General features: G+C 34.8%; 1 protein-coding gene across 3 annotated transcripts in view; it reads left to right on the top strand.

Moving 5' to 3' along the window:
- Positions 1-23,994, top strand: part of Rrp5 (Ribosomal RNA Processing 5) — a 50,673-nt gene extending 26,679 nt beyond the window's left edge. For all 3 annotated transcript variants that reach the window (XM_081993021.1, XM_081993023.1, XM_081993022.1), the window contains exons 10-17: positions 512-735; positions 2,665-2,799; positions 2,865-3,069; positions 6,471-6,786; positions 9,600-9,927; positions 9,987-10,199; positions 15,118-15,508; positions 23,556-23,994. In XM_081993021.1, coding sequence (XP_081849147.1) covers positions 512-735; positions 2,665-2,799; positions 2,865-3,069; positions 6,471-6,786; positions 9,600-9,927; positions 9,987-10,199; positions 15,118-15,508; positions 23,556-23,896 — 2,153 coding nt within the window. In that variant the 3' untranslated portion in view covers positions 23,897-23,994. The remainder of the gene's footprint in view (positions 1-511; positions 736-2,664; positions 2,800-2,864; positions 3,070-6,470; positions 6,787-9,599; positions 9,928-9,986; positions 10,200-15,117; positions 15,509-23,555) is intronic.
- Positions 23,995-27,361: the final 3,367 nt, after the last annotated feature.

Below are 27,361 nucleotides of genomic sequence, written 5' to 3' on the forward strand. Positions count from 1 at the left end.
ATTGTCAAAATTCAGTAGGATTTGTCAAATCTAATTTTCTTAAATGTCATAAAGTGACGTTTATGAAATATGAGTAAAAAATTGTCAAATGTCATTTTTTCTAGTGTTTGACAGTGACATCTGTCAAAAAAACGAAATTTAACAAACTTTACAAAAATCGTGTTTAAAAATGTCAAATATCAATTTTTCAAAACGTCAAAACTGTCAAATGTTATTTTTTGTTTGTTTGACAGGTGTCATTGTCAAAAGTCAGTAGGATATTGTCAAATCTAAATTTGTTTTTTTTAGTGAAAGTCAAAAAGTGACGTTTATTTAGTAGAAAATTGTCAAATGTCATTTTTACTTGTGTTTGACAGTGACATCTGTCAAAAAAACGAAACTTGTCAAAATTCACACAAATTGTATTTAAAATGTCAAAACAACCATTTTGAAAAAATGACGTCAAACGAAAAGTGTCAAATGTCATTTTTTGACAGATCTGTCAAATGTCAGTTTTTTCTCGTTTTTGCAGAAACGTTGTGCGCCGGTCAGCGTTTGGTGAATTTGCTGTACGTGGGCGGAGCGATTTATTCGCGACGCGAAGGAATGACGTACGCGAGCCGAAAAGTGCCGACGAGGGCCGAAGTGAAGGTGGGCGACGTTGTCAGATGTTCGTACGTCAAACGGAAAAAAAACAAAGTGCACGTCAAACCGTTGATTTTGGATTGCGCCGACGTGGTGGCCGTGCCGAAAGAGGTGAGTGCGGAAAACTCGGCGTTTTTTTTTTTTTTCCGGCTGTCAATTTGACATTTCTGACGTTAGGGTGCGAGTTGCGCGACTAATTTTGGTCGCGTTCGATTCCCCGTCCCCGAATTAGTCGAAAACGAGTATAAATTCGATTTTTTGTCGTGACATTGACAAGCTGTCATTTTTGACAGCCAATGACAGGTTGACGTCAAAAATCAAGTTTATACTCGTTTTCGACTAATTCGGGGTCGGGGAATCGAACGCGACCAAAATTAGTCGCGCAACTCGCACTCTAACGTCAGAAATGTCAAATTGACAGCTGGAAACCCCATTCATAGCTTTATGGCAGTAAAAGAGGCTGATTTAAGGTTTTTTGAACCCCCCGACCCTGAATTAGTCAAAAACGAGTACACGCTCGATATTTTGACATTTCAAGCTGTCATTTTCTGTCAAATGACCGCCTGTCAAAAAAAATCGAGTTTATATTTATTTTCGACTAATTCGGTGTCTGGGATTTCAAAAAACTTGAAATTAACCCCAAAACACCTGATCTTCTACGTTTAAAATGTATTTAAACTGGTTTAAACCTGTCAATTTGACATTTCCGACAATTACGTGATTCTGACACTTAAAATGTGGAAAATGACAGTTGAAACACAAAATGGCGGCAATTACGTCATTCTGACAATTAAAATGTTGAAAATGACAGTTGAAACACAAAATGGCTGCCATTACGTCATTCTGACACTTGAAATGTGAAAAATGACAGTTGAAATTCAAAATGGCATCAATTACGTCATTCTGACACTTAAAATGTGGAAAATGACAGTTGAAATCCAAAATGGCGGCCATTACGTCATTCTGTCACTTAAATTGTGGAAAATGACAGTTGAAACACAAAATGACGGCTATTACGTCATTCTGACACTTGAAATGTTGAAAATGACAGTTGAAACACAAAATGGCTGCCATTACGTCATTCTGACACTTTAAATATTGAAAATGACAGTTGAAACACAAAATGACGGCTATTACGTCATTCTGACACTAAAAATGTTGAAAATGACAGCAAAAACACAAAATGGCAGCCATTACGTCATTCTGACACTTTAAATATTGAAAATGACAGTTGGAACACAAAATGGCGGCATTTACGTCATTCTGACACTTAAAACGTTGAAAATGACAGTTGAAACCAAATGGCGGAAATTACGTCATTTTAACACTGAAATTGTAAAAAATGACAACATGCAGTCAAAAAGGAGTATAAACACGATTTGTTTTGACATTTCAAACTGTCAAAAAATGACAGTTTGTCAAAGTCATGTAAAAAAACGAGTTTATACTCTTTTTCCCCTAATTCGGGGTCGGGGAGTTCAAGAAACCTTAAATCCACTGTCGAAATCCTTTTAAAGAGGTTTTCAGCTGTCAATTTGACATTTCTGACGTTAGGGTGCAAGTTACGCGATTAATTTTAGTTGCGTTCGATTCCCCGACCCCGAATTAGTCGAAAACGAGTATAATCTTGATTTTTGACGTTTCGACCTGTCATCACCTGTCAAAAATGACGGCTTGTCAAAAAATCGAGTTTATACTCGTTTTCGACTAATTCGGGGTCGGGGAATTCAAAAAACATTAAATCTACTGCCAAAATCCTATGTAAGGAGTTTTCAACTGTCAATTTGTCATTTCTGACGTTGGGGTGCAAGTTACGCGGTTAATTTTAGTTGCGTTTGATTCCTCGACCCCGAATTAGTCGAAAACGAGTACCCACTCGATATTTTGACGTTTCGACCTGTCATCACTTGTCAAAAATGACAGCTTGTCAAAAAAATCGAGTTTATACTCGTTTTCGACTAATTCGGGGTCGGGGAATCCAACGCGACTGTCAGTTGGACGTCAACTGTCACTGGTTTCGAGCAAACGTCACTTTTCCAGAATTTTGACGTGCCCCTGCCCGAGCTGGTCGAGCATCAGCTGTTACTCGGCCGAGTGACGCGCGTCGACCCGTCAATCGACCCGTCAATCGAGCTGTCAATCAAACTGAACGACGTGTACGATCGTAGCGTCGAGGTGAGAGAAGATACAGTCGGAATCAAACGAGTTGGCGTTACGACGTGACGTTTTCTGTTTTCCAGAGCACGTTGCGCATGTACGGTCGCCATTTTGTCGAGATGGCGTTCGTGTATCGTTCGGGTCGCAAGCGGAAATGGCCGATTTGTCGTTATCGAGTTGGCGACGCGGCCGACGGCATCGTCGAACGTGTGGGCGAAAAGGGCGGTTGCGTCATTCAATTGTCGCAAGATGGCGCCCGAGCGATTGCAGCGCCCGCGTTGTGTCCAGGTAAGCACCGAATGACAAATTGTGTGTCACTTTTTGACAGATGTCACTTTTTTGGGATATTTTGACAGACGTCATAATTAACTTTTTCTTTTGACAAAAAAAAAATTGACAATTTCCTACCTAATAGTCAAAAAATGACGTGATGTCACTTTTTTATATTCTGACAGATGTCATAATAAACTTTTTCTTTAAATTTGACAATTTTCTACCTAATTTTGGCAGATTTAGTTTGGATGACATTTTGACAGATGTCATTTTTGACATTTTTAAAAAATTTAAATTTGACATTTTCCTACTTAATTTTGACAGATTTAGTTTGATGAAATTTTGACAGATGTCATTTTTTGGGATATTTTGACAGGTGTCATAATTAACGTTTTTTCAGAAAATAGTTTTGACAATTTTTTACATAATTTTGACAGATTTTATTGGATGAATTTTTGACAGATGTCACTTTTAAAATTTTTTAAAAATTTAAATTTGACAATTTCCTACCTAATTTTGACAGATTTAGTTTGATGACATTTTGAAAAGATTTAATTTTGAGAATTTCCTATTTAGTTTGGATGACATTTTGACAGATGTCATTTTTGACATTTTTAAAAAATTTAAATTTGACATTTTCCTACTTAATTTTGACAGATTTAGTTTGATGAAATTTTGACAGATGTCATTTTTTGGGATATTTTGACAGGTGTCATAATTAACGTTTTTTCAGAAAATAGTTTTGACAATTTTTTACATAATTTTGACAGATTTTATTGGATGAATTTTTGACAGATGTCACTTTTAAAATTTTTTAAAAATTTAAATTTGACAATTTCCTACCTAATTTTGACAGATTTAGTTTGATGACATTTTGAAAAGATTTAATTTTGAGAATTTCCTATTTAGTTTGGATGACATTTTGACAGATGTCATTTTTGACATTTTTAAAAAATTTAAATTTGACATTTTCCTACTTAATTTTGACAGATTTAGTTTGATGACATTTTGACAGATGTCATTTTTTGGGATATTTTGACAGGTGTCATAATTAACGTTTTTTCAGAAAATAGTTTTGACAATTTTTTACATAATTTTGACAGATTTTATTGGATGAATTTTTGACAGATGTCACTTTTAAAATTTTTTAAAAATTTAAATTTGACAATTTCCTACCTAATTTTGACAGATTTAGTTTGATGACATTTTGAAAAGATTTAATTTTGAGAATTTCCTATTTAGTTTGGATGACATTTTGACAGATGTCATTTTTGACATTTTTAAAAAATTTAAATTTGACATTTTCCTACTTAATTTTGACAGATTTAGTTTGATGACATTTTGACAGATGTCATTTTTTGGGATATTTTGACAGGTGTCATAATTAACGTTTTTTTAGAAAATAGTTTTGACAATTTTTTACATAATTTTGACAGATTTAGTTTGATGACATTTTGACTGATGTCACTTTTAAAATTTTTAAAAAATTTAAATTTGACAATTTCTTACCTAATTTTGACAGATTTAGTTTGATGACATTTTGACAGATGTCACTTTTGACATTTTTAGAAAATTTAAATTTGACAATTTTCTACCTAATTTTGACAGATTTAGTTTGATGACATTTTGACAGATGTCATTTTTTGGGATATTTTGACAGGTGTCATAATTAACGTTTTTTTAGAAAATAGTTTTGACAATTTTTTACATAATTTTGACAGATTTAGTTTGATGACATTTTGACAAACGTCACTTTTAAAAATTTTAAAAAATTTAAATTTGACATTTTTCTACCTAATTTTGACAGATTTAGTTTGATGACATTTTGACAGATGTCACTTTTAAATTTGACAATTTTTTACCTAATTTTGGCCGATTTACTTTAATGACATTTTGACAGATGTCACTTAAAAATTTTAAATTTGACAATTTCCTACCTAATTTTGACAGATGTCATAATTAACTTTTTCTTTAAATTTAAATTTGACATTCTCCTACCTAATTTTGACAGATTTAGTTTGATGACATTTTGACAGACGTCACTTTTAAAATCTTTAAAAAATTTAAAATTGACAATTTTCTACCTAATTTTGACAGATTTAGTTAACGACATTTTGACATTTTGAAAAGATTTAATTTTGACAATTTCCTATTTAGTTGATGACATTTTAACAAACGTCATTTTTGACATTTAAAAAAAAATAAATTTGACATTTGTGAAAAAAAAAATTGACAATTCTACCTAATTTTGACAGATTTAGTTGACGACATTTTTAAAAGATTTAATTTTGACAATTTCCTATTTAGTTTGATGACATTTTGACGGACGTCACTTTTGACATTTTTAAAAAATTTAAATTTGACATTTTCCTACTTAATTTTGACAGATTTAGTTTGATGGCATTTTGACAGATGTCACAGATGTTTTTTGGGTGTTTTTGACCCCAAATTAGTCGAACACGAGTATAAACTCGGTTTTCTTGACACTTTGACCTGTCATTATCTGTCAAATGTTAACTTGTCAATTAATTGAATTTCTTTTTTGTTATTCAATCTTTTTGTTTTATTTTTCTTAATCATTTTTTATTAATTATTTTTTATTTTAATTTGGTTTGCAATTTCTTTTTAAACGATTTTCTTTGTGTTTTTTCTTTGTTTGTTTATATTAATTATTTTTTATTTTTATTTTTTGTTTGTTTTTATTAATTATTTTTCATTTTAATTTTTTTTGCAATTAATTTTGTTTTTATTAATTATTTTTTATTTTTATTTTTTTAAATGATTTTTTTTGTTTATTTTTATTAATTATTTTATATTTTAATTTCTTTTGCAATTATTTTTTTTTAATAATTTTTTATTTTAAATTTTTTTGCAATTCATTTTTTTTTTTTTTTTTGTTCGTTTTTATTAATTATTTTGTATTTTAATTTTTTTTTAATGATTTTTTTGTTTGTTTTTATTAATTATTTTATATTTTAATTTCTTTTGCAATTTTTTTTTTAAATGTTTTTTTTTTGTTGGTTTTTGTAATTATTTTTTGTTTGTAATTAATTTTTTTTTAATTGTTTTTTTTTTGTGTTTTTTTTTGTTTATTTTTATTAATTATTTTATATTTTAATTTCTTTTGCAATTATTTTTTTTTAATTATTTTTTATTTTAAATTTTTTTGCAATTCATTTTTTTTTGTTTGTTTTTATTAATTATTTTATATTTTAATTTTTTTTTAATGATTTTTTTGTTTGTTTTTATTAATTATTTTATATTTTAATTTCTTTTGCAATTTTTTTTTTAAATGTTTTTTTTTTGTTGGTTTTTGTAATTATTTTTTGTTTGTAATTAATTTTTTTTAATTGTTTTTTTTTTGTGTTTTTTTTTGTTTGTTTTTATTAATTTATTTTTTGTTGTATTTTTGACAGCATCGATCAAAGTGGGCGACCACGTGACCGGCACCGTCATCGGTCACGATTTCGCGCGCCACTTCGTCGACGTGTGCTTGACGCGCGCGCTCTGCCGCAAGATGGCGCCGCAAGATGGCGGCGCCACCGTCGACGACGCTTTGCCCGCCAGCGCCGCCACCAAACTGCTACTAAAGGACGATTACGTCATCTGTCTGTTAACTAACCGTCAGGGTAACTCGCACGTGATTAATCTGCCCAGACGATTGCACGTCAACGATTTCGTCGGTTGCGACGCCTACTACGAACGGAAAAAATTCAAAATTTGCGTTTGCGGGTAAGTGCACTACCGCCATTTTGATTTTTTTTTCACTTCCGAGCAAAATGGCGGATTGTAGCTGTCAATTTGACATTTCTGAATTTAGGGTCGTTTTGACGGGATTCATTTCGGTTGCGTTGAATTCCCCATCCCCGAATTAGTCGAAAACGAGTATAATGTCAATTTTTTTGACAGGTTGTCATTTGACACTTGATGACAGGTCGATATGTCAAAAAATCGAGATTATACTCGTTTTCGACTAATTCCAGGATGGGGAATCCATTACTGCTGTCAGTTTGACGTTAACTGTCACTGGATTCGAGAAAATCCAATATGGCGGTCTGAAACATCGAAAAACCCCAGTTTACAATTCTAACGTCAAACTGACAGCAGTATTGGATTCCCCGACCCCGAATTAGTCGAAAACGAGTATAATCTTGATTTTTTGACATGACATTGACAGGTTGTCATTTGACACTTGATGACAGGTCAGAATGTCAAAAAATCGAGATTATACTCGTTTTCGACTAATTCGGGGACGGGGATTTCAATTCAACTGAAATTAATCACCTTACTCGAAGCTAAACCTCAAAAATGTCAAATTGACAGCTACAATCCGGTTTTCAAGCTTTTTACGAATTTTCAATGGTGATTTACCAATTTTCTGAACTATCCAACTTCAAATTGGTTTCGTAAAATTGTAAATTGGGTTTTTTGACGTTTCAGACCGCCATATTGGATTTTCTCGAATCCAGTGACAGTTAACGTCAAACTGACAGCAGTAATGGATTCCCCATCCCCGAATTAGTCGAAAACGAGTATAATCTTGATTTTTTGACATGACATTGACAGGTTGTCATTTGACACTTGATGACAGGTCAGAATGTCAAAAAATCGAGTTTATACTCGTTTTCGACTAATTCGGGGACAGGGAATTCAATTCGACTAAAATTAATCACCTTACTCGAAGCCAAACCTCAAAAATGTCAAATTGACAGCTACAATCCGGTTTTCAAGCTTTTTACGAATTTTCAATGCTAATTTACCATTTTTCTGACCTATCCGACTTCAAATTGGTTTAGTAAAATTGTGAACTGGGTTTTTTGACCTTTCAGATCGCCATTTTGATTTTTTTTTCACTTCCGAGCAAAATGACGGATTGTAGCTGTCAATTTGACATTTCTGAATTTAGGGTCGTTTTGACGGGATTCATTTCGGTTGCGTTGAATTCCCCATCCCCGAATTAGTCGAAAACGAGTATAATGTCAATTTTTTTGACAGGTTGTCATTTGACACTTGATGACAGGTCGATATGTCAAAAAATCGAGATTATACTCGTTTTCGACTAATTCTAGGATGGGGAATCCATTACTGCTGTCAGTTTGACGTTAACTGTCACTGGATTCGAGAAAATCCAATATGGCGGTCTGAAACATCGAAAAACCCCAGTTTACAATTCTAACGTCAAACTGACAGCAGTAATGGATTCCCCGACCCCGAATTAGTCGAAAACGAGTATAATCTTGATTTTTTGACATGACATTGACAGGTTGTCATTTGACACTTGATGACAGGTCAGAATGTCAAAAATCGAGATTATACTCGTTTTCGACTAATTCGGGGACCGGGAATTCAATTCAACTGAAATTAATCACCTTACTCGAAGGCAAACCTCAAAAATGTCAAATTGACAGCTACAATCCGGTTTTCAAGCTTTTAACGAATTTTCAATGCTAATTTACCATTTTTCTGACCTATCCGACTTCAAATTGGTTTAGTAAAATTGTGAACTGGGTTTTTTGACCTTTCAGATCGCAATTTTGATTTTTTTTTCACTTCCGAGCAAAATGGCGGATTGTAGCTGTCAATTTGACATTTCTGAATTTAGGGTCGTTTTGACGGGATTAATTTTGGTTGCGTTGAATTCCCCATCCCCGAATTAGTCGAAAACGAGTATAATGTCAATTTTTTTGACAAGTTGTCATTTGACACTTAATGACAGGTCGATATGTCAAAAAATCGACTTTATACTCGTTTTCGACTAATTCTAGGATGGGGAATCCATTACTGCTGTCAGTTTGACGTTAACTGTCACTGGATTCGAAAAAATCCAATATGGCGGTCTGAAACATCGAAAAACCCCAGTTTACAATTTTAACGTCAAACTGACAGCAGTAATGGATTCCCCGACCCCGAATTAGTCGAAAACGAGTATAATCTTGATTTTTTGACATGACATTGACAGGTTGTCATTTGACACTTGATGACAGGTCAGAATGCCAAAAAATCGACTTTATACTCGTTTTCGACTAATTCGGGGACCGGGAATTCAATTCAACTGAAATTAATCACCTTACTCGAAGCCAAACCTCAAAAATGTCAAATTGACAGCTACAATCCGGTTTTCAAGCTTTTAACGAATTTTCAATGCTAATTTACCATTTTTCTGAACTCTTCGACTTCAAATTGGTTTAGTAAAATTGTGAATTGGTTTTTTTGACGTTTCAGACCGCCATATTGGATTTTCTCGAATCCAGTGACAGTTAACGTCAAACTGACAGCAGTAATGGATTCCCCGACCCCGAATTAGTCGAAAACGAGTATAATCTCGATTTTTGACGTTTCAACCTGTCATTTCCTGTCAAAAATGACAGCTTGTCAAAAAATCGAGATTATACTCGTTTTCGACTAATTCGGGGATGGGGAATCGAACGCAACTAAAATGAATCGCGTAACTCTCACCCTAACCTCATAAATGACATTTTGACAGCTAAAAAAGTAGTTTTTGTTTTTTTCAGTTTTTTTTTGCAATTTTTCATTTTTTTGTGTAGAAAAGTCAAATCCTACTGGCTGGGAATGAGTAAAAATCAGTTTTTACGGTTGGACAAGTCGTCCAACAAGCGCGCAGGCGCGTTAACGGAAAAACCACAAAAACAAACGAAAGAGCGGAAAAATGACAGCAAAGAGCCACGTGACGGTGCGTCAAAGGAAGAAATAGCGTCGGACAGTGGAGTGAGCGACAATGAAGAGGCCGAAACGGTCGAAACGTCGTCCCGCAGCAAAACTGTCGTTTTGCCGGACGTTTCGACCTTTTTCCATCCTCAGGCAGCCGGTGCGGCAACGGGGGACGACGACGAGTCGTCCGACGACGAAATTGACGTAAGTCAACTGTCAAACATCAACAAAATGACAGCTGTCATTTCTGTGACATTTGACAGGGCGCGACTGGTGCGAGAGAGAAAAAGAAGAAAATGAGCGCGAGCGAAAGAGCGCGCGCGCTTCGGCTCGAAGAGGAACGAATCGGCAACGTCGAAAAGGAACTGGCCGATGCGACGGCAACGCCGCAAAGTGCCGAACAGTTTGACAGATTGTTGCTGTCGAAACCGGATTCGGCCGAATTGTGGACGAAATACGTCGCTTTTCACGTTGCGGTGAGTGCACTCCAAATTTTTTGTGGTATTTTACAAATTTGAAGTTTTTGACAATTTTTGACGGCGGATTTGAAATCGGCGACCCCGAATTAGTCGAAAACGAGTGGTCACTCGGGGGGTCTAAGTTGTCAAACAAAAAAGTTGCGTGCGGAAAGTGTCTTTCCCACCAAAAACGCAACTTTTTTGTTTGTCGAGCTAGAGTTATCGTCTCGGTGTCATTTTATGTTAAAATGTTCCGGAAAAGACGCTGGTGTAGTCGGTTTTTTGATATCTCAAAAAGTCACAGATTTACACTCAAAATTTCACATTTTAACCATTATTTTGCGAGGAACTCGGTCAAATTAAGAGATACGTGAAATCTGATTGCGGAATTGGAATCAGCGACTCTAAATTAGTCGAAAACGAGTGGTCACTCGGGGGGTCTAAGTTGAGAAACAAAAAAGTTGCGTGCAGAAAGTGTCTTTTCCACCAAAAACGCACCTTTTTTGTTTGTCAAGCTAGAGTTGTCGTCTCGGTGTCATTTTATGTTAAAATTTACGGGAAAAGACGCTGGTGCAGTCAATTTTGCGATATCTCCCAAACTAGCCGAGTTACGCCAGAAAACCAGCATTTTCAATCTTGATACGGCTAGAAACTCAAACTGGGTGATAGTTAGGTAAATTTTGACTGCACAGATCGATTCAGCGCCCTCGATTTAGTGCTAAACGACACGTCACTCGAGGGGTCTAAGTGGAAAAACAAAAAAGTTGCGTGCGGAAAGTGTCTTTTCCACCAAAAACGCAACTTTTTTGTTTGTCGAGCTAGAGTTGTCGTCTCGGTGTCATTTTATGTTAAAATTTCCCGGAAAACACTTTGGCGTAGTCTGTTTTAAGATATCTCAAAAAATAACCGAGTTACACTCAAAATTTCACATTTTAACCATTATTTTGCGAGGAACTCGGTCAAATTAAGAGATACGTGAAATCTAATTGCGGATTTGAAATCAGCGATCCCAAATTAGTCGAAAACAAGTGGTCACTCGGGGGGTCCAAGTTGAAAAACAAAAAAATTGCGTGCGGAAAGTGTCTTTTCAACCAAAAACGCAACTTTTTTGTTTGTCAAGCTAGAGTTGTCGTCTCGGTGTTATTTTATGTTAGAATTTCTCGGAAAAGACGCCTAGCGAAAAAATTATTTTCTACCGAAAATGCAAAGTAAAAAAAAATCTACCAAATTTTTTCTACCGAAAAAATAATTTTTTGTTGAGGTGACTAATTTATATCGAAACGAAAATCTAACAGTAGGTTAGATAAACATTTTTCTACCGAAAATAAAAATGTCTTATCATGCAATTTCGCCAATTTGCTAAGAAAAAAATCTACCGATTTTTTGATAAACTAACTTTGTTATTTTTTGAGTTACACCCCCCGAGTAACCACTCGTTTTCGACTAATTTGGGGTCGCTGATTTCAAATCCGCAGTCAAAATTTACGTAACTATTACCCAGTTCGAGTTTTGATTGGAATCAGTGTTAAAAAGGCGGTTTTCTTGGTGTAACTTGGCTAGTTTGGGAGATATCGCAAAACTGACTGCACCAGTGTCTTTTCCCGTAAATTTTAACATAAAATGACACCGAGACGACAACTCTAGCTTGACAAACAAAAAAGTTGCGTTTTTGGTGGGAAAGACACTTTCCGCACTCAACTTTTTTGTTTTTCAACTTAGACCCCCCGAGTGACCACTCGATTTCGACTAATTTGGGGTCGCTGATTTCAATTCTACATTCAGAATTCACGTATCTCTTAATTTGACCGAGTTTCTGGCAAAGTAATGGTTAAAATGTGAAATTTTGAGTGTAACTCGGTTATTTTTTGAGATATCAAAAAACCGACCGCACCAGCGTCTTTTCCCGTAAATTTTAACATAAAATGACACCGAGACGACAACTCTAGCTTGTCAAACAAAAAAGTTGCGTTTTTGATGGGAAAGACACTTTCCGCACAAAACTTTTTTGTTTTTCAACTTAGACACCCCGAGTGACCACTCGATTTCGACTAATTTGGGGTCGCTGATTTCAATTCCGCAGTCGGATTTTATGTAAGTCTTAATCTGACCGAGTTCCTGGCAAAAAAATGGTTGAAATGTGAAATTTTGAGTGTAACTCGGTTATTTTTTGAGATATCTCAAAACTGACTACACCAAAGTGTTTTCCGGGAAATTTTAACATAAAATGACACCGAGACGACAACTCTAGCTTGACAAACAAAAAAGTTACGTTTTTGGTTGAAAAGACACTTTCCGCACGCAACTTTTTTGTTTCTCAACTTAGACCCCCCGAGCGACCACTCGATTTCGACTAATTTGGGGTCGCTGATTCCAATTCTACAATCAGAATTCACTTAAATCTTAATTTGACCGAGTTCCTGGCAAAAAAATGGTTAAAATGTGAAATATTTAGTCTAACTCTGTAAGTTTTTGAGATATCAAAAAACCGACCGCACCAGCGTCTTTTCCCGTAAATTTTAACATAAAATGACACCGAGACGACAATTCTAGCTTGTCAAACAAAAAAGTTGCGTTTTTGGTGGAAAAGACACTTTCCGCACGCAACTTTTTTGTTTTTCAACTTAGACCCCCCGAGTGACCACTCGATTTCGACTAATTTGGGGTCGCTGATTTCAATTCTACATTCAGAATTCACGTATCTCTTAATTTGACCGAGTTTCTGGCAAAGTAATGGTTAAAATGTGAAATTTTGAGTGTAACTCGGTTGTTTTTTGAGATATGTCAAAACTGACTACACCAAAGTGTTTTCCGGGAAATTTTAACATAAAATGACACCGAGACGACAACTCTAGCTTGTCAAACAAAAAAGTTGCGTTTTTGGTGGGAAAGACACTTTCCGCACTCAACTTTTTTGTTTTTCAACTTAGACACCCCGAGTGACCACTCGATTTCGACTAATTTGGGGTCGCTGATTTCAATTCTACATTCAGAATTCACGTATCTCTTAATTTGACCGAGTTTCTGGCAAAGTAATGGTTAAAATGTGAAATTTTGAGTGTAACTCGGTTATTTTTTGAGATATCTTAAAACAGACTACGCCAAAGTGTTTTCCGGGAAATTTTAACATAAAATGACACCGAGACGACAACTCTAGCTTGTCAAACAAAAAAGTTGCGTTTTTGGTGGAAAAGACACTTTCCGCACGCAACTTTTTTGTTTTTCCACTTAGACCCCTCGAGTGACGTGTCGTTTAGCACTAAATCGAGGGCGCTGAATCGATCTGTGCAGTCAAAATTTACCTAACTGTCACCCAGTTTGAGTTTCTAGCCGTATCAAGATTGAAAATGCTGGTTTTCTGGCGTAACTCTGCTAGTTTGGGAGATATCGGAAAATTGACTGCACCAGCGTCTTTTCCCGTAAATTTTAACATAAAATGACACCGAGACGACAACTCTAGCTTAACAAACAAAAAAGTTGCGTTTTTGGTGGAAAAGACACTTTCCGCACGCAACTTTTTTGTTTTTCAACTTAGACACCCCGAGTGACCACTCGTTTTTGACTAATTTGGGGTCGCTGATTTCAATTCCGCAGTCAGATTTTATGTAAGTCTTAATCTGGCCGAGTTCCTGGCAAAAAATGGTTGAAATGTGAAATATTTAGTCTAACTCTGTAAGTTTTGTAGATATCAAAAAACCGACCGCACCAGCGTCTTTTCCCGTAAATTTTAACATAAAATGACACCGAGACGACAACTCTAGCTTGTCAAACAAAAAAGTTGCGTTTTTGGTGGAAAAGACACTTTCCGCACTCAACTTTTTTGTTTGTCAACTTAGACCCCCCGAGTGACCACTCGATTTCGACTAATTTGGGGTCGCTGATTCCAATTCTACAATCAGAATTCACTTAAATCTTAATTTGACCGAGTTCCTGGCAAAGTAATGGTTAAAATGTGAAATTTTGAGTGTAACTCGGTTGTTTTTTGAGATATGTCAAAACTGACTACACCAAAGTGTTTTCCGGGAAATTTTAACATAAAATGACACCGAGACGTCAACTCTAGCTTGTCAAACAAAAAAGTTGCGTTTTTGGTGGAAAAGATACTTTCCGCACGCAACTTTTTTGTTTTTCCACTTAGACCCCTCGAGTGACGTGTCGTTTGGCACTAAATCGAGGGCGCTGAATCGATCTGTGCAGTCAAAATTTACCTAACTATCACCCAGTTTGAGTTTCTAGCCGTATCAAGATTGAAAATGCTGGTTTTCTGGCGTAACTCTGCTAGTTTGGGAAATATCGCAAAACTGACTGCACCAGCGTCTTTTCCCGTAAATTTTAACATAAAATGACACCGAGACGACAACTCTAGCTTGTCAAACAAAAAAGTTGCGATTTTGATGGCAAAGACACTTTCCGCACAAAACTTGTTTGTTCCTCAACTTAGACCCCCCGAGTGACCACTCGTTTTTGACTAATTTGGGGTCGCTGATTCCAAATCAAATGTCAAAATTCATCTATCTCTTAATCTAGATGATTTCCTGACAAAATAACCGTTAAAAATTACATTATTTAGCTCTAACTCGGTTAGTTTTGTAGATATCGCAAAACTGGTTGCACCAGTGTCTTTTCCAGGAAATTTTAACATAAAATGACGGTGAGATGAACGTTCTAGCATAAGTAGCAAAAAAGTTGGTTTTTAGTGTGGAAAAGACACTTTCCGCACGCAACTTTTTTGTTTCTCAACTTAGACCCCCCGAGTGACCACTCGTTTTCGACTAATTTGGGGTCGCTGATTTCGAATCTGCTGTCAAAATTTAGATATAGATAATGTCAAAAACAAAATGTCGTCCCAAGCCGCCATTTTGAATTTTCTGTCAAAAAACCGAGTTGCACCTCGTTTTAAGGGGAATTTCCGACTGATTTTCGTTTGTTTTTCTTGCAGGGTACGGAAATCGAGAAAGCGAGAGCGGTGGCGGAACGCGCCCTCGCCACCATCGACCCGACCTCTACCGAGGAAAAGTTGAAAATGTGGCTGGTTCGATTGAATTTAGAAAATTTGTTTGGCACAAAATCGTCGTTTGACGCGTGTCTGACGGAAGCGTTGCGACGCAACGATCCGCTGGTCGTTTACGTGAAAACAATTGAAATGTTGTCGCGCGACGTTGCCAAACGCGCCGAAATGGACGAGTTGTGCGCGAAAGTGCGCGCCAAATTTAAAGGCGACGCGTCGATGTGGTGCGACGTTGCCGTCGTGTATTATCGCGCCGGTCGTACGACGGAGGCGCGCGATTGTCGTCAGAGGGCGCTCAAATCGATCGTCGACAAAAAGTCACGTGAGTATTACGAAACCGTGTGGCGGCGTTGCCAAACTGACAATTTTGTCTCGATATTAATTGTCCGAATAAGTGATTGCGTGACATTAAAAAATTACTGGAAAAAAGTCACGTGACCTTAAAAGTTATCAGAAAGTCACGTGACTGAAACTTACCGAAAAAGTCACGTGACCTTGAAAGTGGCAAAAGTCACGTGGTATTAAATTTACTTAAAAAGAGTCACGATCATGAAAATTACTCAAAAAGGTCACGTTACATTAAAATTAATGAAAAAGTCACGTGACACCTTGAAAGTTACCGAAAATGTCACGTGGCCTTGAAATTTACTTAAAAAGAGTCGCGTAACATTAGAATTACTAAAGAAAAGATCACGTGACCTTCAAAGTTATCGAGAAAAATTCCGTAACTTATTTAAAAGTCACGTGACCTTAAAAACCACGAAAAAGTCACGTGACCTTAGAATCATAAAAAATAAACTTTTTTATTACTAATAAAGGTCACGTGACCTTGCAATTGCCGAAAATATAATGTGACCTTAAAAATTACCGAAAAAGTCACGTGACCTTGAAATTTAGTAAAAAGAGTCACGTGACCTTGAATGTGACTTATTAGTCACGTGGTATTAAATTTACTTAAGAAAAAGTCACGTGACCATGAAAATTACTCAAAAAGGTCACGTGGCATTAAAATTAATGAAAAAGTCACGTGACATTAAAATTACCGAAAAAGTCATGTGAACATGAAATTGACTTAAAAGTCACGTGACCTTAAAATTTACTAAAAACAGTTATCGGAAAGTCACGTGACTGAAAAATTACCGAAAAAGTCACGTGACATTGAAATTTACTTAAAAAGGTCGCGTGGCATTAAATTTACTTTAAAAGAGTCACGTGACTATGGGAAATTAATGAAAAAGTCACGTGACCTTGAAAGTTATAAAAAAGTCACGTGACCTTGAAAATTACCAAAAAAGTCACGTGACATTAAAATTACTTAAAAAGAGTCACGTGACCATGAAAATTACTCAAAAAAAGGTCACGTGACATTAAAATTAATGAAAAAATCACGTGGCATTAAATTTACTTAAAAAGAGTCACGTGACTATGGGAAATTAATGAAAAAGTCACGTGGCCATAAAAATTAATGAAAAAGTCATGTGACACCTTGAAAGTTTCCGAAAAATCACGTGACCTTCATATTTACTTAAAAAAAGTCACGTGGTATTAAATTTACTTAAAAAGAGTCACGTGACTATGGGAAATTAATGAAAAAGTCACGTGGCCATAAAAATTAATGAAAAAGTCATGTGACACCTTGAAAGTTTCCGAAAAATCACGTGACCTTCATATTTACTTAAAAAAAGTCACGTGGTATTAAATTTACTTAAAAAGAGTCTCGTGACCATAAAAATTAATGAAAAAGTCACGTGACCTTAAAAGTGACTTATGTCACGTGGTATTAAATTTACTTCAGAAAAAGTCACGTGACCATGAAAATTACTCAAAAAGGTCACGTGGCATTAAAATTAATGAAAAAGTCACGTGACATTAAAATTACCGAAAAAGTTATGTGACCATGAAATTGACTTAGTTACGTGACCTTAAAATTTACTTAAAAAAGTTATCGGAAAGTCACGTGACTGAAAAATTACCGAAAAAGTAACGTGACCTTGAAATTTACTTAAAAAGGTCGCGTGGCATTAAATTTACTTTAAAAGAGTCACGTGACTATGGAAAATTAATGAAAAAGTCACGTGACCTTGAAATTTAGTAAAAAGAGTCACGTGACTATGGAAAATTAATGAAAAAGTCACGTGACCTTGAAAGTGACTTATTAGTCACGTGGTATTAAATTTACTTAAGAAAAAGTCACGTGACCATGAAAATTACTCAAAAAGGTCACGTGGCATTAAAATTAATGAAAAAGTCACGTGACATTAAAATTACCGAAAAAGTCATGTGAACGTGAAATTGACTTAAAAGTCACGTGACCTTAAAATTTACTAAAAACAGTTATCGGAAAGTCACGTGACTGAAAAATTACCGAAAAAGTCACGTGACATTGAAATTTACTTAAAAAGGTCGCGTGGCATTAAATTTACTTTAAAAGAGTCACGTGACTATGGGAAATTAATGAAAAAGTCACGTGACCTTGAAAATTACCAAAAAAAAGTCACGTGACCTTGAAAATTACCAAAAAAGTCACGTGACATTAAAATTACTTAAAAAGAGTCACGTGGCATTAAAATTACTCAAAAAGGTCACGTGGCATTAAAATTAATGAAAAAGTCACGTGACACCTTGAAAGTTTCCGAAAAATCACGTGACCTTGATATTTACTTAAAAAAAATCACGTGGCCATAAAAATTAATGAAAAACAGTTATCGGAAAGTCACGTGACTGAAAAATTACCGAAAAAGTCACGTGACATTGAAATTTACCAAAAAAAGTCACGTGACATTAAAATTAGAGTCACGTGACCATGAAAATTACTCAAAAAAGGTCACGTGACTATGGGAAATTAATGAAAAAGTCACGTGACACCTTGAAAGTTTCCTAAAAATCGCGTGACCTTGATATTTACTTAAAAAAAGTCACGTGGCATTAAATTTACTTAAAAAGAGTCACGTGACTATGGGAAATTAATGAAAAAGTCACGTGACCTTGAAAGTTATAAAAAAGTCACGTGACCTTGAAAATTACCAAAAAAAGTCACGTGACATTAAAATTACTTAAAAAGAGTCTCGTGACCATAAAAATTAATGAAAAAGTCACGTGGCATTAAATTTACTTAAAAAGAGTCACGTGACTATGGGAAATTAATGAAAAAGTCACGTGACACCTTGAAAGTTTCCGAAAAATCACGTGACCTTGATATTTACTTAAAAGAAAGTCACGTGGCCATAAAAATTAATGAAAAAGTCATGTGACACCTTGAAAGTTTCCGAAAAATCACGTGACCTTCATATTTACTTAAAAAAAGTCACGTGGTATTAAATTTACTTAAAAAGAGTCTCGTGACCATAAAAATTAATGAAAAAGTCACGTGACCTTAAAAGTGACTTATGTCACGTGGTATTAAATTTACTTCAGAAAAAGTCACGTGACCATGAAAATTACCGAAAAAGTTATGTGACCATGAAATTGACTTAAAAGTTACGTGACCTTAAAATTTACTTAAAAAAGTTATCGGAAAGTCACGTGACCTTGAAAATTACCAAAAAAGTCACGTGACATTAAAATTACTTAAAAAGAGTCACGTGGCATTAAAATTACTCAAAAAGGTCACGTGGCATTAAAATTAATGAAAAAGTCACGTGACACCTTGAAAGTTTCCGAAAAATCACGTGACCTTGATATTTACTTAAAAAAAATCACGTGGCCATAAAAATTAATGAAAAACAGTTATCGGAAAGTCACGTGACTGAAAAATTACCGAAAAAGTCACGTGACATTGAAATTTACCAAAAAAAGTCACGTGACATTAAAATTAGAGTCACGTGACCATGAAAATTACTCAAAAAAGGTCACGTGACTATGGGAAATTAATGAAAAAGTCACGTGACACCTTGAAAGTTTCCTAAAAATCGCGTGACCTTGATATTTACTTAAAAAAAGTCACGTGGCATTAAATTTACTTAAAAAGAGTCACGTGACTATGGGAAATTAATGAAAAAGTCACGTGACCTTGAAAGTTATAAAAAAGTCACGTGACCTTGAAAATTACCAAAAAAAGTCACGTGACATTAAAATTACTTAAAAAGAGTCTCGTGACCATAAAAATTAATGAAAAAGTCACGTGGCATTAAATTTACTTAAAAAGAGTCACGTGACTATGGGAAATTAATGAAAAAGTCACGTGACACCTTGAAAGTTTCCGAAAAATCACGTGACCTTGATATTTACTTAAAAGAAAGTCACGTGGCCATAAAAATTAATGAAAAAGTCATGTGACACCTTGAAAGTTTCCGAAAAATCACGTGACCTTCATATTTACTTAAAAAAAGTCACGTGGTATTAAATTTACTTAAAAAGAGTCTCGTGACCATAAAAATTAATGAAAAAGTCACGTGACCTTAAAAGTGACTTATGTCACGTGGTATTAAATTTACTTCAGAAAAAGTCACGTGACCATGAAAATTACCGAAAAAGTTATGTGACCATGAAATTGACTTAAAAGTTACGTGACCTTAAAATTTACTTAAAAAAGTTATCGGAAAGTCACGTGACCTTGAAAATTACCAAAAAAGTCACGTGACATTAAAATTACTTAAAAAGAGTCACGTGGCATTAAAATTACTCAAAAAGGTCACGTGGCATTAAAATTAATGAAAAAGTCACGTGACACCTTGAAAGTTTCCGAAAAATCACGTGACCTTGATATTTACTTAAAAAAAATCACGTGGCCATAAAAATTAATGAAAAACAGTTATCGGAAAGTCACGTGACTGAAAAATTACCGAAAAAGTCACGTGACATTGAAATTTACCAAAAAAAGTCACGTGACATTAAAATTAGAGTCACGTGACCATGAAAATTACTCAAAAAAGGTCACGTGACTATGGGAAATTAATGAAAAAGTCACGTGACACCTTGAAAGTTTCCTAAAAATCGCGTGACCTTGATATTTACTTAAAAAAAGTCACGTGGCATTAAATTTACTTAAAAAGAGTCACGTGACTATGGGAAATTAATGAAAAAGTCACGTGACCTTGAAAGTTATAAAAAAGTCACGTGACCTTGAAAATTACCAAAAAAAGTCACGTGACATTAAAATTACTTAAAAAGAGTCTCGTGACCATAAAAATTAATGAAAAAGTCACGTGGCATTAAATTTACTTAAAAAGAGTCACGTGACTATGGGAAATTAATGAAAAAGTCACGTGACACCTTGAAAGTTTCCGAAAAATCACGTGACCTTGATATTTACTTAAAAGAAAGTCACGTGGTATTAAATTTACTTAAAAAGAGTCTCGTGACCATAAAAATTAATGAAAAAGTCACGTGTCCTTAAAAGTGACTTATGTCACGTGGTATTAAATTTACTTCAGAAAAAGTCACGTGACCATGAAAATTACTCAAAAAGGTCACGTGACATTAAATTTACTTAAAAAGAGTCACGTGACTATGGGAAATTAATGAAAAAGTCACGTGGCCATAAAAATTAATGAAAAAGTCATGTGACACCTTGAAAGTTTCCGAAAAATCACGTGACCTTCATATTTACTTAAAAAAAGTCACGTGGTATTAAATTTACTTAAAAAGAGTCTCGTGACCATAAAAATTAATGAAAAAGTCACGTGTCCTTAAAAGTGACTTATGTCACGTGGTATTAAATTTACTTCAGAAAAAGTCACGTGACCATGAAAATTACTCAAAAAGGTCACGTGACATTAAAATTAATGAAAAAGTCACGTGACATTAAAATTACCGAAAAAGTTATGTGACCATGAAATTGACTTAGTTACGTGACCTTAAAATTTACTTAAAAAAGTTATCGGAAAGTCACGTGACTGAAAAATTACCGAAAAAGTAACGTGACCTTGAAATTTACTTAAAAAGGTCGCGTGGCATTAAATTTACTTTAAAAGAGTCACGTGACTATGGAAAATTAATGAAAAAGTCACGTGACCTTGAAAGTTATAAAAAAGTCACGTGACCTTGAAAATTACTCAAAAAAGGTCACGTGACTATGGGAAATTAATGAAAAAGTCACGTGACACCTTGAAAGTTTCCGAAAAATCACGTGACCTTGATATTTACTTAAAAAAAGTCACGTGGTATTAAATTTACTTAAAAAGAGTCTCGTGACCATAAAAATTAATGAAAAAGTCACGTGACCTTAAAAGTGACTTATTAGTCACGTGGTATTAAATTTACTTCAGAAAAAGTCACGTGACCATGAAAATTACTCAAAAAGGTCACGTGACATTAAAATTAATGAAAAAGTCACGTGACATTAAAATTACCGAAAAAGTTGTGACCATGAAATTGACTTAAAAGTCACGTGACCTTGAAATTTACTTAAAAAGGTCACATGGCATTAAATTTACTTAAAAAGAGTCACGTGGCATTAAATTTACTTTAAAAGAGTCACGTGACTATGGGAAATTAATGAAAAGTCACGTGACCTTGAAAGTGGCAAAAGTCACGTGGTATTAAATTTACTTAAAAAGAGTCACGTGACCATGAAAATTACTCAAAAAGGTCACGTGACATTAAAATTACTTAAAAAGAGTCACGTGATCATGAAAATTACTCAAAAAAGGTCACGTGACATTAAAATTAACGAAAAAGTCACGTGACATTATAATTACCGAAAAGTCACGTGACCTTGATATTTACTTAAAAGAAGAGTCTCGTGACCAGAAAAATTACTCAAAAGGTCACGTGACATTACAATTAATGAAAAAGTCACGTGGCATTAAATTTATTTGAAAAGAGTCACCATGAAAAATACTTAAAAAAAAAGGTCACGTGACATTAATATTAATGAAAAAGTCACGTGACACCTTGAAAGTTACCGAAAAATCACGTGACCTTGATATTTATTTAAAAAAAGTCACGTGGCATTAAATTCATTTGAAAAGAGTCACGTGACATTAATATTAATGAAAAAATATGACGTGACCTTGAAAATTATCGGAAAAAGGCACGTGGCATTAAATTTAGTTTAAAAGAGTTACGTGACCATGAAAGTTACTTAAAAAAAAGGTCACGTGACATTAAATGTACTTAAAAAGAGTCACGTGACTTTCAAAGTTGTCGGGACAAGTCACGTGATTAAAATTTACTAAAAAAGTCACATAACGTATGACATAACAATTTTTGAAAAAGGTCACGTGACCTTGAAAATCATCGAAAAGATAACATGGTCTTGAAAATTATCGAAAAAAATCACGTGACTGAAATTTACTAAAAGTCACGTGACTTTGAAATTTACTTAAAAAGAGTCACGTGACCATTAAAGTTATCGGAAAAAGTCACGTGACTTTGAAATTGGCATTAAATTTACTGAAAAAGAGTCACGTGTCTTTAAAAGTTATCGGAAAAAGTCACGCGACATTAAATTTACTTAAAAAGAGTCACGTGACCATTAAAGTTATCGGAAAAAGTCACGCGACTTTGAAATTGGCATTAAATTTACTGAAAAAGAGTCACGTGTCTTTAAAATTTGTTTTGGAAAAAGTCACGCGACTGAAATTTGCTTTAAAAAAGTCACGTGCCATTAAATTTACTTAAAAATAGTCACGTGACCATTAAAGTTATCGGAAAAAGTCACGTGACTTTGAAAGTTACTAAAATAGAACGTGAACGATTAAAATTAATGAATAATGGTCACGTGACCTTGAAAGTCACGAAACTTTGAAATCTACTTAAAATAAGTCACGTGACCTTGAGAGTTATCGGAAAAAGTCACGTGACTTTGAAATTGGCATTAAATTTACTGAAAAAGAGTCACGTGACCATTAAAGTTATCGGAAAAAGTCACGCGACTGAAATTTGCTTTAAAAAAGTCACGTGACTTTGAATTTTTTTAAAATAGGTCACGCGACCTGTCGAATGACAGGTTGTCAATGAAATGTCAAAAAAAACGAGTTTAAACTCGTTTTCGACTAAATTAGGGTCGAGGAATCCGAAAAACGTCAAATCAGTCTCGAAAAATTGCTTCTTTATTTAATAAACTCCATTAAAAACGCTTTCTAAATGTCAATTTGACATTTCTGACGTTAGCAATAGAGTTACGCGATTCATTTTAGTTTCATTGGATCCGCCGTCAACAAATTAGTAGAAAACGAGTATAAACTCGGTTTTTTGACATTTCGACCTGTCATTTTCTGTCAAATAACAATCTGTCAATAAAATGTCAAAAAACCGAGTTTATACTCGTTTTCTACTAATTTGTTGACGGCGGATCCAATGAAACTAAAATGAATCGCGTAACTCTATTGCTAACGTCAGAAATGTCAAATTGACAGCTGAAAATTGTGACGTCGGTTAATTTATCAATTCGTTTTTAATGGTTTTTGTTTTTTTTTTTTTTGCAGAAATGTCGCTGATTGTACGTTTCGCCATCATGGAATTTCAATATGGCGACGCGGACGAGGCGACCGCCATCTTTGAAACGATTCTGCGCACCGCGCCGCGCAAAACGCACGTCTGGATGACGTACGCCGATCAGCTGATCAAGAGCGGACGCGTCGACGCGGCGCGCAACGCTTTGGAGCGCGCGCTCGCTCAGAAATTGCCGCTCAGAAGCGCGCGCGCGCTTTTCATGAAGCGCCGACGCGTCGAAGAAACGCACGGAACGCGCGAAACGATCGAAACGGTCAAAGCGCAAGCGCAACGCTACATTGACCGTTACCATAGCGACGCCGCCGGACCCTGATGAGGATGGTTCCGAGAAGCAACAGAAACGTCGTGTAATCATCATTATTGGATTATTATCGTTTGTAAATTTAGAAAATAAAATGTTTTTCAATAAAACGTCATTTTTGTGTCACCTGTCAAATTCATCATCAGTCAGTTCAGTTTGACAGTTTGTGTGTCAATAGCGTCAAATTGAGGAAGAAAAATATGATTTTTAGATTTATATCAATTCTGTCAAAAAAAATGTCATTTTTCTGTCACTTTTGTCAAATTTATCGTCCAGTCTTAGCCTAAATTGCCAGTCAATTCGCGTTGACAGTTTTCACGCATATTTTCTGACACTCGTTGTTTTGACCCTGAATTACTCCCTTATTTGACAAGTTACGTCAAAATGTCATAGAAAACAAAAGATGGAGCAGATTTCAAGCTTTCCAAAAATATCCCCGCATGAGTTGATTGGTAACGTCGTTTGGCCGCTAGAGGGCGTCAAAGTTATGGGTGTTGTACCTTAAAAATTGTTAACACCGAAAAATGATGCGTGACTTTAAAAGCTGTCAAAAATGGAAAACAAATGTCACGTAACCTTCAGGAACTGTCAAATTAATGGAAAAGTGTCACTTGGAACCTAAACGTCACGTGACCTTAAAAATTGTTAAAAATAGAACATGAATGTCATGTGACCTTAAGGAACTGTCAAAAATGGTGAAAAATGTCACGTGACTTTAAGAAACCGTCAAATTAGTGGGAAAGTGTCACGTCGAAAAAATGGAACATAAATGTCACGTGATCTTAACGATCCTTTAAAATAGTGAGAAAACGTCACGTGATCTTAAAAACTGTCAAAAATCGAAGAAAAGTGTCACGTGATTGTAAAAAACCTGTCAAAATGTGAAAAATGTCACGTGACTTTAAAAACTGTCAAAAATAGAAGAAAAGCGTCACGTGACCTTCAGGAACCTTCAAAATAATGAAAAAGCGTCACGTGACCATTAAAATTGTCAAAATGACATAAAAGTGTCACGTGACCTTAAGGAACCTTTAAAATTGTGAAAGTGTCACGTGACTTTGAAAAAACTGTCAAAACATGGAAAATGTCGCGTCATTTGGAAAATACCATTAAAAATGATAGAAAAAATGTCACGTGACCATAAAAACTGTCAAAAATTAATTAAGTGTCACATGGGCTTAAAAAACCAACAAAAATAGAAGAAAAGCGTCACGTGACCGTCACGAACATTCAAAATGATGAAAAATGTCATGCGATTTGAAAAAAACTGTCAGAAACGTCACGTGACATTGAGGAACCGTCAAATTAGTGAGAAAGTGTCACGTGACCTTTAGGAATTGTCAAAAATAGACAAAATGTTACGTTAGTTTGAAAAACTGTCAAAAATAGTAGAAAAGTGTCACGTGACCTTCGGAAACTGTCAAAATAATGGAAAAGCGTCACGTGACCTTAAAAGTTTTCAAAAATAAACGAAAAGTGTCACGTGACTTTAAAAACTGTCAAAAATAGGAAGAAAAACGTCACGTGACCTTGAAAATTGAAGAAAAGTGTCACGTGATCTTAAAATCTGTCAAAATGAACGAAAAGTGTCACGTGACCTTCAGGAACCTTCAAAATTGTGAAAAATGTCACGTGACTGTAAAAAAAACGCTCAAAAATGTCATGTGACGTTAAAAACTGTCAAAAATAGAAGAAAAACATCACGTGATTTTAAAAATTGTCAAAAATAGAAGAAAAACGTCACGTGACCTTCAGGAACCTTCAAAATAGTGAAAAATGTCACGTGACCTTAAAAACTGTCAAAAATAGAAGAAAAGTGTCACGTGACCTTAAAAATTGAAGAAAAGTGTCACGTGACCTTAAAAGCTGTCAAAATAAACGAAAAGTGTCACGTGACTGTAAAAAATGTCAAAAATAGAAGAAAAGTGTTACGTGACCTTAAAAACAGTGAAACAGGGAGGAAAAGTGTCACGTGACCTTCGGAAACTGTCAAAATAATGGAAAAGCGTCACGTGACCTTAAAAGTTTTCAAAAATAAACGAAAAGTGTCACGTGACTTTAAAAACTGTCAAAAATAGAAGAAAAGTATCACGTGACCTTCAAAATTGAAGAAAAGTGTCACGTGACCTTAAAAGTTGTCAAAAATGATCGAAGTGTCACGTGACCTTCAGAAACCTTCAAAATTGTGAAAAATGTCACGTGACTTTAAAAAACGCTCAAAAATGTCATGTGACGTTAAAAACTGTCAAAAATAGAAGAAAAACATCACGTGATTTTAAAAATTGTCAAAAATAGAAGAAAAACGTCACGTGACCTTCAGGAACCTTCAAAATAGTGAAAAATGTCACGTGACCTTAAAAACTGTCAAAAATAGAAGAAAAGTGTCACGTGACCTTAAAAATTGAAGAAAAGTGTCACGTGACCTTAAAAGCTGTCAAAATAAACGAAAAGTGTCACGTGACTGTAAAAAATGTCAAAAATAGAAGAAAAGTGTTACGTGACCTTAAAAACAGTGAAACAGGGAGGAAAAGTGTCACGTGACCTTTAGAAACTGTCGAAATAATGGAAAAGCGTCACGTGGCCATAAAAACTGTCAAAATGACATAAAAGTGTCACGTGACGTGACCTTCAGGAACTGTCAAAATGGTGAAAAATGTCACGTGACCTTGAAGAACCGTTAAATTTGTGGGAAAGTGTCACGTGGCCTTAAAACTTGTCAAAATTAGAAAAAAATTTAATGTTATTTTGGAAAATTGTCAAAAGGGTCACATGACTTTCAGAAACTGTCAAAATAATGGAAAAGTCTCACGTAACCATAAAAACTGTCAAAAATTTAAAAAAAAAAGGTCACGTGACCTTAAAAATTGTTATAAATAGAAGGAAAGTGTCACGTGACCTTAAGAAACCATTAAAATCGTGAAAGTGTCACGTGACTTTGAAAAAACTGTCAAAACATGGAAAATGTCGCGTAATTTGGAAAAACTATTAAAAATGATAAAAAAAATGTCACGTGACCTTACGAAACCTTTAAAATTTGTGAAAAAGCGTCACGTGACTTTGAAAAAAACTGTCAAAATGTGACAAATGTCACGTGACTTACAAATATTAAAAAAATATAATTAACGTGTCACGTGATCTCAAGGAACCTTTAAAATTGTGGAAAAAGTCACATGATCCAAAAAACTGTCAAAAAGGTAGAAAAAAGTCACGTGACGTCAAAAATTGTTAAAAATGAAATAAAAGTGACACGTGACCTTCAGAAACTGCAAAAATAATGAAAAAGGGTCACGTGACCATAAAAACTGTAAAAAATAGAAGAAAAGTGTCACGTGATCGTCAGGAACTGTCAAAATGATGAGTAATGGTACACGATTTGAAAAAACTGTCAAAAACGTCACGTGACTTTGAGGAACCGTCAAATTAGTGAGAAAGTGTCACGTGGCCTGAAAAACTGTCAAAGATAGAAAAAATGTCACG

The sequence above is a fragment of the Ips typographus genome, linkage group LG15 (assembly GCF_016097725.1).
Source record: "Ips typographus isolate SLU linkage group LG15, UJ_Ityp_2.0, whole genome shotgun sequence".
In the NCBI taxonomy this organism is placed as follows: domain Eukaryota; kingdom Metazoa; phylum Arthropoda; class Insecta; order Coleoptera; family Curculionidae; genus Ips; species Ips typographus.